At 38.7% G+C, this 12,700-nt stretch overlaps 1 protein-coding gene across 1 annotated transcript; it reads right to left on the bottom strand.

Moving 5' to 3' along the window:
- Positions 1 to 539: 539 nt before the first annotated feature.
- Positions 540 to 7,183, bottom strand: LOC110033082 (respiratory burst oxidase homolog protein C-like). The gene is given in 11 exon segments (XM_020736944.1): positions 540 to 757; positions 2,517 to 2,846; positions 2,849 to 3,036; positions 3,130 to 3,212; positions 3,323 to 3,425; positions 3,519 to 3,730; positions 3,814 to 4,635; positions 4,721 to 4,834; positions 5,881 to 5,929; positions 6,068 to 6,227; positions 6,325 to 7,183. Coding segments are annotated over 11 exon segments (2,766 nt in total). The 5' UTR covers positions 6,920 to 7,183; the 3' UTR covers positions 540 to 647.
- Positions 7,184 to 12,700: the final 5,517 nt, after the last annotated feature.

The raw sequence follows: 12,700 nt of genomic DNA, 5'->3' as shown, positions 1-12,700 counted from the left end.
CTGCCTATTAATATATATATATATATAAAAAGAAAAATTATTTGTGCTTGCAAATTATAACAGTATTGTTATATATATATATATATATATTATAATAGTATGGGTCTTTCTAGAAGGTAGAGAAAGAAGATGGGGGGAGTGGCCATAGGTCAAATACATTACATTTTAACATGTTCCCATTACAAGTTTGCCAATTTCCAAGACCATTACTGATTAGGTAAGCCACAATGTGGAAAAAGAGCCACAACAATAAAGGAAATAGTAATTAAAAAAAATCCAAAAAATTAATAAATAAATAAGAAAAATCTTTTTGTAAATTACATTTTATTTGGCCGGCTGTACAAATGGAGTAAGACAGAATAACATTAATCTGTAACTAATTAAAATGTCAGTGTAAATTTAAAATCATTATCTAAATTTTATAATCGACCCCCTCCCTACATTAAATTTATACTTCCGCCCTTAATTTCCCCCCCCCCCCCAAAAAAAAAAAAAAAAAAAAAAAAAAAAATCATTTTTTTGCTTTTATATATATATATATAGAGGTGAGGACCCAATGTTTTATGGAATGGATCCGTTGATATACGTGGATTATGTATGGATGGTGTGGATTGATAAAAGGGTGAGAAATGGACGGTGGAGATTGATTAGAAGTTCTCCTTATGGAAATCGAACTTAGTGTTGGTCTTGTGAGAGAAATCCTGCGCTAATTGCCTCAGCTCCTTTGTAAGGGTTGCAGCTCCGCAGTAGAATACACCTGCGACATAAAATTAGTTTTTTTTTAAAAAGGAATATTTACATAAATACCACTCAATTTATGTACTTAATTCATGTAAATAAATAAAGTGTATTTTTAATATTTTCTAAATATCATAAAAAGTGTAACATTAGAAATAGAGAAAAATTATAAAATGATTTTATAAAAAAAGAATAAAAACAAAATGGAATAAATCCTTTTTTTTATTTTCAAAATATTCAACATAAACTATTAAATTACCCGAAAAAATATCAATTGCTTCAAAATAATTAAATAAATAAATAAAAATGTCAACACCTAACAGGCTTTGAATTCCATTGTCACGATACAATCCAAATTCTTCTCAAATGGGTCCCACTCGTGCACAAAAGTGCTTGGAGATGGGTCCCACTTGTGCGCCGAGACGCACATGGTCATTACATTGGATCGGACTTCCAATTCAATTAAATATTTAAAATGTAAGGTTGACACAATAAATAACAAATTATTAGCAAGCTATAAAAAAATAATTATTTTCACATTTATATATTATTATTCTCTTAATATAAATAATTATTAAAAATATAATTAAACTCTACGATAAGTTAATTTTATAAATTATCCAATGACCTTTTTTTTTCATAATCAATTCAAAAAATTGTACTATTTAAATAAATAAAAAAAAATTAGGGGCAACTACAACTTATTGAATAATCTACTTATTAAAAGTAATCTGCTCATAAGCTAGGTGCGGTGACCATTACAAATTTTTATTTTTTTTTTGGAAAAATCAGACCGCTGCCAGAAAGCGGTCATAAATGTTGTTTTCAGCGTTTTGAAAAAGCATAAACTATCAAAAAGTTTACCCAAATAGATCAGGTGCATTTTCAAAATGACACCGCAACAAATAAGCTGCCTCAAACAGACCCTAAACCCCACATTTTGATAATTTTGCATAATGTGTATGGACATGCATGAAGGACAGGTCACTTTTGGCATTTTATAATGTCATCTAAACGTATTTACGTTTCGACAAAAATACTACTGTACAAATTTTATATATAAATAATTAATCTTATCTATCACCACCACATATTAGGATAAGATTTAGTATATTTATTTCTGAAATAAGGTTTATAGAAACATTTATTATCGAAAAGGACAAAAATAAAAAAAAAATTTCTAAATAATTTATACGATAAACCTGTTCTTTCAATTTGCAAAGCACCGTCCAAACTAAAAATTATTTTATGAATATTGTAAATTATCTTACTAAACTATAATAATACATTTAAAAATCTTAAAATTTCTATACATGATCATGATTAGTGGTGTAAACGAGTTGAGTCGTTGTGCTCGAGCTTTAGCTTGATTAATTTTCTCGAGTTTGAGCTCAAGCTGGAGCTTAAGTCTATGAACTCGAGTTAGCTCACTAGCCAACTTGTTTGATATAAAAAAAAAAATAATATTAATTTAAGTTAGTTTTATAATAAGATGAAAAATATAAGGAATATTTTAGATGAGAACCGGCTCACGAGCTAACTCGTCTTGAGTCGGGCTGACTTGAGTTTGCCTTGTTAGCTCATTAAGCTTAGTTCACGAGCCACTTATCAAGTCGAGTTCGAACAGTCTCACGACTCATCTTGACTACCTTATACACAACTCGTCTTAACTCAATCACACGCCTAATCATGATTAATATTTTCATACCAAAACAAATTAATTTTTAACCATTCTATGAAAAAAAAAAAGAAAATTATAATTGTGCAAAGAAGCGTACCTATACGTTCTCCCCTGTGGTTCAGTGCTATGCGCTTGTACACATTGCGCCAATTAGGGCGAGCGAAATGGCTCTTCACCCGAGTTCCGGACACCACATCGACGCCATTCTTGGCGTGATTCAGCGACTGAAGCATCGCGATGAGCGCGGAACGGGCGTCGCCTTCCTCGTACACGCTGGTGCAGTAGTTATGCAGCTCGATCACGCCTTTCTTATCCGTCTCCGCCACCTCATTCATCACCCCTCTGAACCACTCGAACGACCCCTGCTCCCGCGTCACCCAGTAGAAGTAAGCTCTCCGTGTCCTGAAGTCGCGCCCGGCTGACTCCGGTCATGGCCGGATTCGATGTCGCCGGCGATCCCCTCGGCTTCCAGCATCTTCATGTTGTTGACGATGTCTTTCAGGACGCTGATGAATGGGGTTGCTCCTATGCCCAGCCCGACAAGCAGAACGACGTCGTATTTCTTGTAATCCTGCGCCGGCGCGCCATATGGGCCGTCTATCAGCACCTTCGGCAAGCTGTAAAAACCGTTTTTTTAATTCAGTTTCGGCAACAATATGGAATAAATACATCAGAAATTAAAATGAGTACTGCTGGTGGGGCTTCCTTACCTTCGGTTGGGACTCCGGTCATCCATGTCGTCGTACTCGGCTCGAAGAAGCCCGCTTTTGCCATCAGTTGGCCTTTGGCACACCTGAATCAAGATCAGAAAGCTTCATTAATGGCTGACATATGTATATATATAGCTGCGAGATGGTGGAGATTTGTGATCAGGGAGGACTTCATGGAGCCAAGCTATCTCACCTCGGAGAACACCAGCTTGAGCTGCCGGGTCCAGTCCCCAAGCGTTCGTATATGAACGCTTACATAATCGTCCTGCGGGGCTGAAGTAATCGAGAATGGGTGCCTGATAAACACATTCAAGTTCCCATGATGAAGAAATCAATCCAAAAAAAAAAAAAAAAAATCAAAACTTGTTTTTTATATCATTAACAATTACCATTCAAAGGGGGAGACTGCAGCACAGTTGACAAAAATATACTGCCCGCTCCGATATCTAAAGCCTTGTGGCTTCGATACATGAAGCGCCAGCACGTTGCCTGGGTAAACCGCAATCTTCAGTATTTTAACGGCTCTAATGCTGGATCTGAACAGCCTAATCAATCTCTCCGACGCGTAGAGGATCACCGGCACCGCCAGATACATCCATGTCTGCAATTTACATATTTTAAGTACAAACACAACGCGACTCTGTCTTAAAGATTGAATTTTTAATTAAGAACACACATACATACCGTTTTATGGTTCCACTCCCTGCTCAAGTAGAGGAAAGTGCCATGGATGATGAGGAGAATGTAAACAATAACAAACAGATGATGGGAGTACCAGAAAGCATTGAAACCAGTAAGCCGCTTGAGCAGAGGACCGGGAAGGCTCAATCTTCCCCGGCGAAACCAGGGCGTCGCTAAAGTAAACGCGACGGACATGAGCACCACCATCACAATCCCCGTCCACCCCTCCGTCCCCTTGACGAACCACCAGTAGTTGTTCGGCCGCGTATCTCCGAAAAAAGGCTTCATTGGCTCGTACTCCTCGTCGCTCGCGTGCAGCAGCCGCGGGAAATCGCATGTCAGATGAGGAATGGCGTGCATCCCGACGGCCAACGAGATGCCTACCGCGATCACTTTGTGGAAATTGAGGTTGTCGTCGAAGGGGACGACGCCGCCGAGCTTGGTCTTGTTGCGGAGCCAGGTGATGGTGTTGCGGCAGACGGGGAGGAGGATGAGGGCCATGTTGAATTTGAGGGTTTCTGCGGCGCCTTTGGCGACGCAGACGCAGTAGCCCATGATATGGAAGACGGCGCGGTGGCGGTATTGGATGAATTTCCAGGTGAAGAGGGCGGCGCAGATGGCGAGCCAGAGGGACATTACCCAGACGCGCTTCCAGTTGTCTTGGAGGAAGTATTTGGAGTTCTGGTAGTAGCGGCGGAGGGGGTTGGGTTCCACTGTGGGTTTCAGTTTCTGGCTGAGTAGTTGGCTGAGATTGCGGCTGTTGGTGGTGCCGATGCGGACGGACTGGTTGGGTGCTTGCAGGAGGAGGGTTTCCAGGTTGTATATCTGAAGAAGAAGGTGAGGTTACGAATTAATTGATGATTAATTAATGGTGATTAGTGAGTTAATTTTGTTTTAATTAAGTAGGTACCTCGATGTAACCGAGATTGCTGGGGTCCAGTTCTTCCATGATGAGGCGGGCGTATTCTTCTGCTTGGTCTTGGATTACTGAGAGCTTGTTGGCCGATGCGCTTAAGGTGATGATCTGCTTGTAATTAATGAAATTAATAATTATTATGGGTAATTATGAATTTTGTAAAGGGATGATAAAGAAATTAATAAAACATTAAAATTTTTTTAAGATATTTTAATATTTATTTAAGTAAAAAAATATGTCTTTAAATATTACATCATGAGTACTTATATAATTTTATGTGTAGATTGTAGTATTTAGTTGCTATTTAGTAATATTGTGGTCTTTACAGTACTACCAATAACATCTTCAATTAATGATTAATTATTGAAAAATATTTTTTTTGTAATTAAAATCAATTATGATGAATTTATTACTATATGTCATAAAATGAGAAGCATGCTAAAAGTCTTGAAGGCCATGTTGGAACAAATATGTACAAAGTTAAAATTGGCTAATGTCCCTTTTTATACAACCACTAAATTATAGAAAATAAAAAAAATGGAAATAGTCTAATTTCAGAAGGTAGAATTTATCTCTCATTAATGTTCTAATTTTAAATATAAGAAAATCATATATGTTTCATTTTTTTTTATTAAATCATTTATTATTTAAAGTATTCGAAAAGGAAGTTTTAAAACTTTGATAAAAAAAATCATTTTTTTAAAAAAAATTAAGTTTAGAATTATAAATATATTTTTAAAAAAAAAAAAAATCAATCATCAACTTTCTTATCTTTTAAAAAAATTAAGTTTAGAATTATAAATATATTTAAAAAAAAAAAATCAATCATCAACTTTCTTATCTTTAAAAATGAACAGACCCTTAAAAGTGGAAAAAATATTATCTCAGGAGTACTGATACATCAGTACTATAATTGTGGGGTGTCACGTGGCGCCATGGTGGGACTATTACATACGTGACACCCATCATTAAAGTACTGATGCATCAACAATCCTGAGGTAATTTTTTTTTTTTAAAGTGAGAGCAAGAGTGGGAGCGGGTGAAAAAATATCCCACTTAATTAGTATAAAGTTAAAAATTGAATTGCCTAATAAAAATCGACCAGAGAAAATGTAAATAAGAAGTCCAAAAGGCAAGCAAAAAACTTGTCTAACCTCTTTGACTTCCTCTTCAGTAATCCTCCCATCCGCATTTTTGTCAACCCTGCAAAACCTCAACTAAATAAGCACTACATAACCAGAGTTCTTGTAGTCCCACGACGAAGCAACATTATAAATATAAATGAAAAAAAAATATTCAAAACCGTGTAATTAGTTGAAGAAAATGCAAATATGAATTTACATGTCGAAAAATGTTTGCAGCCTGGAATCAAAACTCTGATCCGAGATCTGCTCCCAGAACTCCCACAGCTCAGCCTTGGTGATGGAGTCTCCGGTGATATTTCTTCTCCTCGCCAAAGCGTCGAACAGCTCCCCCGCAAACTCCTTCGAATCCTTCATACCTGAACATGTCATTAATCCCGACATTAATCTCCTGCAACTTCTCTTCCCATCATCACAATTTAGAGCAGCTAACATGAAGAAGAAGACAAGACATACCAATACACTGCCCGAACAGAGAGCGAGGTAGCTTCCCCTCCACACCAAGCTCATCAAACCTCTTCTCCACCGCCGGCCACCCGGCGGCGCCACCCGCCGTTTTGGATATAAACTTAAGACCCTTGAGCGCATGCGCCGCCGCTGACTTAGATCGGTCAACTCTCCCCGGTCCCCCACGCTTCGTCAACGAGGCCAGCCGCTTCAGCTCCTGCGAAACCTGCCGGAATCTAGACGAAGCAGAGCGGATAACAGAGGAGCCCAAGGAAGAGGATTTTTTCTCCAGAGTTCGCGCGAGTAGAGTGACCTCCGGATCCTCGATTTCGCCGCCGGCCGCAGCCTTAACGCTGTGCACGGCCACCGTGGCGTCGCGCACGTCGAGCGTGATCTCCACATAAGCGTCGGCCGCGGCGGCGGGCGGCGGCGGCGGCGGAGCTATGGTGGACTCCGGTATGTTAAAGCGAGCGCTTTTCTTGCCGCCTTTTCGGTTGAGGGGACCGCTCAACGGTCCGCTGTAGGGGACGCGATCGCTGCCACCGAGGCTGTCTGCGTCGGGCATGTCGGAGTGGTATCCGTCGTCGGAAAAAAGTTTCTTCATTTGGAGAGGAGGAGGGGAGGTGGTGAGGTGGGGGGGTGGAGTTGGTGGGTTATATAGTGGGAGAGTATAAAAAAATGGTGGTGGGGTAATGGGTTAGTTTTTGACCCATGGGAGGGGTTCGGGGTAGGAGAGCGGCAAGGTGGGGAGGTTCTGGAAGGGGAAGCGCACTCTGCCGGTTGCATCGCATGCGAGGCCACCTTAAAATTGCCGTCTTTGTTTGACTGATGGTGCGCGTGGGAATTTTAGGGGTTTTTATTTTTTATTTTTGGGGGAATATTTTGATTTAAGATTTGGGAGAAATTGACGTGTATGTCATGTCATTTTTATTTATTTATATGTTAATACTTAAAAGCTTTATCTTTATATTTGTAACGTGTTATTGTTATGAATATGTTGAAGTCTTTTTAGGAGGTAGAATTTTGTATTGTTCGTGAGCGTTGGGTTGTTGTGTGGAGTTAAAGTGAGCCGAGGAGCAGGAATGCCGGCACAAAAGCATCAAACATGTGCGCTCAAGTGTTCAATTAGGGTTTCTTGATCTAGAAAAGTTGGCTTATAGGCGCCCACTAGATGTGGGCGGCAGAGGATGGGGCGCATGGGTGACCCATTATGGGCGCTGACGCAGTTTTTACGCCAGCCTATTAGCACATGCGCTAATGGCGGTTTCAAGAGTGATTTTATTTTTAAGTCCCAATTTTAAGTAACTACAAAGTACCTTCCTCTGGCGTTATTCGACAAGCATCTCAGTGAAAGTAAGAAGTGTCGAAGTGGTGGTTTTCAGTGATTCAACATTATTTTTGCGTCAAATCAAAGTGGGAAGATTGTAGAGCAAGTACTGTAAGTTTTCTTTGTGTGGAGATAACACTTGTGTGAGTTCTTTGTAAATGAAGCCTTCTGAATTTTATATTAGAAATTTCTGGTAATGTGACGCCATGGTATCCTCTCGTTCTCAGTTTTTTTCACGTAAATTCTTGTGTGCTTATCAAGTTGTTTTGATTGTGCTTTCTACTTTCGGCTTTCTCAAATTGGTGTGATCTCATTATTTCGTGGTCTGGTTTGTGTCTAATTGATCATAAACCCCGACAAAGTTGGAAATTGTTCGTTGGATGTTTCCTATCAACTGGTATCAAAATGGGGTTTGATTCAAGTGAGTGGAGAAATTCAATGAGTCGAACTTAGCTTTCTGGAAGATGTAGGCAAGGGATTTGTTGTGTCAGAAAAAATTATACTTGTCATTACAAAAAATCAAAAAGAAGCCTAAGTCTATGCTTATGAAGGAGTGAGAAGGGTTGGATCGAATGACGCTGGGTTTGATCAGTGACACTTTTCTTATCTGTTGCGTTTAACATTGTAAATCAGAAAACTATGATGGATCTCAAGATGAAACTAGCCAAGATGTATAAAAAATATTCTGCTTCCAATAAGGTCTTTCTGATAAGAAATTATTCAACATGAAAAAGGGGGAAGATAGTTCAGTGGCAGAGCATCTCAATAACTTCAACGATGTGACGAGCTAGTTGTGTCCTGTGGGGATCAAGTTTGATGATGAGATCATAGCACAAGGTGATACTATATTCATTATCGGAAAGCTGAGATGGCTTGATAACGATGATGAGTAATTCTTCAGAGACTTTGAACTTGAATTTCGATGAAATCGTGAGTTTGATGCTGAATGAAGAAGTTTGCAAAAAAACAATGAATGATGAATCTTCAAGTTCCGCGTTGAATGCTGATAAGAAAATAAGGAATATGGGCAGGAATAACAGAGGCAGATCTAAATCCAAGAAAGGAAAGCCGAAGTCAAGTAGAGGAGAATGTTGGAACTGCAGTAAGAAATGACATTTCAAGAAGGACTACAAAGCTAAAAGGAAAGCTGGTGGTGGAGGACAGATAAATAGTCTTTCTATTAATCCAAAATGACTCTCTAGTGTTATCCCTAGTCAACACTGAATCCTGGATAGTGGATTCAGGTGCCTCTTTTCATGCTTCTCCCAATAAAGAGGTATTTAAAAACTAAATTCAAATTGATTGATGGAAAGTTTATTTAGGAGATAACAAGGTCATCAATATAGTTGGAAAGGGTTGTGTTGATATCAAGTTGTTGAATTGAAGAGTTTGGAAAGCTTGTTGAAATAAGAAATATTCCAAGTTTGAAGATAAATCTTATCTCTGTGAGCCAGCTGGTAAAGTCAAGACTTGTGACTACTTTCACAAGTGATTCGTGAAAGGTGATCAGGGGGTATTGGTGATGGCTCGGGGCAACTTTGAATGCACCCTTTATCTGATCAATGAATGACTGATTTCATTGATGTGGTTGGAACTAGGGTGGATACAGGACTTTCGCACCATAGGCTTGGCCATAAGAGCGAGTAATGCATGAAGTTCCTACTTTCAAATAATAGGCTTGAGGGACTAAAATCTGTTGATCTGTATTTCTGCGAAGACGGGATATATGACAAGCAAAAAGAAGGTTTCTTTCTCCAAGAGCGGGTCAGTGGTAGAATCAAAGAAACTGAAGTTAGTGAATACTAATGTTTGAGGTCATACTCCAGTTTAGTCCATTGAAGGTTCTCACTATTTTTTCATATTCATTGATGATCACACGAGAAATGTATGAGTTTATTTCTTAAACCATAAATCTGATGCCTTTGAAGTATTTAAGAAGTGAAAGACTATGATAGAAAATAAAACAAATTTTATGTTGAAGTGTTTTAGATAAGATAATGAGTGAATGTCATGATCAACAATTCAAAAATTTCTATGTTACAGAGGGGGTCAGACATGAGTTCACTGTCCTCAAGTACACCGCAACAAAATGGTGTAACTAAATGCATGAACAAAAAAATCATGAAGAATGCTAGGAGCATGAGACTGCATGTAGGCTTACCAAAACAGTTTTAGGCAGAACTAGTAAACACTGCAATTTATCGAATCAATGATAGCCCGTCAATACCTTTGAATTCTTATCTCCAATCAATCAGAAAAGTATGGCCTATCAGAGATTCTTTGATTTATAAGATTTCAAAGAGAGAAGAAAGAGAGAGGAGCTCTGAATTCACCCCCGATCGTTTTTCCTCCTCTTTTATACACAAGAGATAAAAGTTAAAAAAATAATCGACTCAACACATCATGTTAGGTGTTACCGGTACGATGCTTGTCTCTGTTGTCTGGCTGAAAGAATTGAGCCGCAGGTGTTGGGAGACGCCTTTTAAAATTAATCATGATGGCTTCTTCCGATTGTCGCCCTCACACGGGTGGGCAAGGCTTTCCTTTTGGGATGAATGAACATAATTAGATTGAAAGACGGGTGGGTTTGATTCGGTCACTTGGTTGGGTAGGCTTCACTTTAAGCTTTTTAATAAGATGTTAGAGATTTGAATGTTATATGAGAAACTTATGTAAAAATATAAGTATTGAGTTGTATGAATGTAAATGTCCTTTTTTTTCATTATAGATTAACTTTTTTTTTTTTTTTGCATTTATTTATAGTGGAACACATTTTAATTGCATAAAATTCAAAAAAACACGTGTTGCATAACATTTCTCTATATATTTCATGACAATTCAATCTTAGCTCATTTAGGGAACGAGATTAAGACAATTGAGACTTAATTAACGTGCAAGTTGATCGCAATTAAGTAAAGAGCAAAAGAAGGGTCGTTAACGAATATTAAACTTTTACGGTATCCTAAATGCATTTTATATTAGCTTTTGTTCGTCTTGGTCTTATTTGAATTTTTTATTAATTTTATAAATTTTTTTATAATATCAAGAATAAATTTTTATTTTTTTTTATGAATGCACGAATCTAAAGGCAGTTTAGAAGACCAACAGAGCTCGGGTTTAAAAGCTACTTATGTACATTGCCTCCCAAGATTAATCAATCAAGGTTGAAAACTTCTCTTAGTATTGTAAATATCTGTCTTAAGATTTGTGCTGACATATTTTTGATATATACATGTTTAGTTTCTCGATACTTTTGCTCATTGAAAACTGCACAACACATGAGGATAAGAGAATTTTTTTTAACATGTATGAATTAAATAACATTATTGCGTGATAGTAGATTTCCGTGTCAGACCATTAAAAATATATCTTGGAGAAAGGAAGGTATGCGTCGTTTCCTTTTCTTTTTGTTTCTTTGTCCTTTTGTCTTCTATTCCGTGTCTATCTTGAAGTCTGGTGAGAGAGAGCCATCAACTGACAAGAGCGCCCTCCTCAAAACCATGAATCGAATGTGGGCTATCACTTCCCAAGGGTAGGTATGTGGGCCCTCATCAATTTTACATATAGGTATGCTAACAAACCTGTCGAGTTGAAAACTTCTCTTAGAGAATTGTAAATATCTGTCTTAAGATTCGTGCTGACATATTTTTGATATATATATGTTTAGTTTCTCGATACTTTTGCTCATTGAAAACTGCACAACACATGAGGATAAGAGAATTTTTTTAACATGTATGAATTAAATAACATTATTGCGTGATAGTAGATTTCCGTGTCAGACCATTAAAAATATATCTTGGAGAAAGGAAGGTATGCGTCGTTTCCTTTTCTTTTTGTTTCTTTGTCCTTTTGTCTTCTATTCCGTGTCTATCTTGAAGTCTGGTGAGAGAGAGCCATCAACTGACAAGAGCGCCCTCCTCAAAACCATGAATCGAATGTGGGCTATCACTTCCCAAGGGTAGGTATGTGGGCCCTCATCAATTTTACATATAGGTATGCTAACAAACCTGTCGTGAAATGAAAAACAATAAGTGAAGTTTCCGCGAGAGAGTTGAGCAAGAAGACAGGAGTCGCAGGAGAGAAAACGCGAAGATCAAACTGGTTCTTTGGACTTTTACACAGGCTCATCATAGAAGAGAGCTGCAGAGGAGATTGGAGGGCATCCCGGCGATTGTCTGTTGGCCGCTATCTGGGCTGTCGTTTCCCAAGGGCCGAAGGATGGCCTTTCTTCCGAGGGTGAAGGATTGGAGGATACCGGTGAGTACCTTGTCTCTTACAACTTCTCTAAATGGTGTCCAATTTTGGGTACCTAGCTTGATTGATGCTTTTTAGTATTTCATTTAAAGCAGTTGGAGCTTTGACAAATGTTTCCATCTCATATCGAGCCACGAAGAGGGGAGTCGATGTTTTGGGACAGGCTGCTGCGAAACAAGGAACCATGGAGCAGGGCATTATAGAGTCGGATGGTACGACCCAGAGGATGGGAAAGAATCTCTCCCCCCCAGTCAGGGCAAGAATGTGGGCAATCAAGTTTCTTTCGACATGACACAGACGAAAAGACATCTGGAGGGTGTCGGGAGTTTGCTGATTTTTTTGTGCACCGCCTTGCTGAAATTGAGGTACGCTTTCTTTGTCTCTTGATGCAATCTCGGGGGGACAGTGATGAGGGAATTATTGAAGTACTAGAGAGAGTCGACCGTGTGGAACAAGAAGTTGTTGCACTTCATGGAGAGCTCGTTGTTATTCAAGGAGAGATGCTGACTAATCGCAGGGAGATGACGCTACAATGTCAGGAGCTGTCGGTCGTTAAGGAGGGTCTTGCTCCCAGCCGAGAGATAGTCTAGATGTTCTCTTTTAAACTGGGCGGTGAATTTATGTATGAGCGACTCATCGAGGATTTATCTCGGACGAAGCTGCAAACGACCACATAGTTAGTTTTTTCCCTTCTTAGTTGAATATGAGAGCCCGGCATGAAGTCCCCCCTCTTTTTATAAATAAATAAATAAAATTCAGTTTTCTGGCCATGATCAACCGAGCAGATTCATACATATATATATA

Source organism: Phalaenopsis equestris, unplaced genomic scaffold (assembly GCF_001263595.1).
Source record: "Phalaenopsis equestris unplaced genomic scaffold, ASM126359v1 Scaffold001088, whole genome shotgun sequence".
NCBI lineage: Eukaryota > Viridiplantae > Streptophyta > Magnoliopsida > Asparagales > Orchidaceae > Phalaenopsis > Phalaenopsis equestris.
Note: the sequence above shows the minus strand (reverse complement) of the source record. Positions and strands in the feature narration are given on the sequence as shown.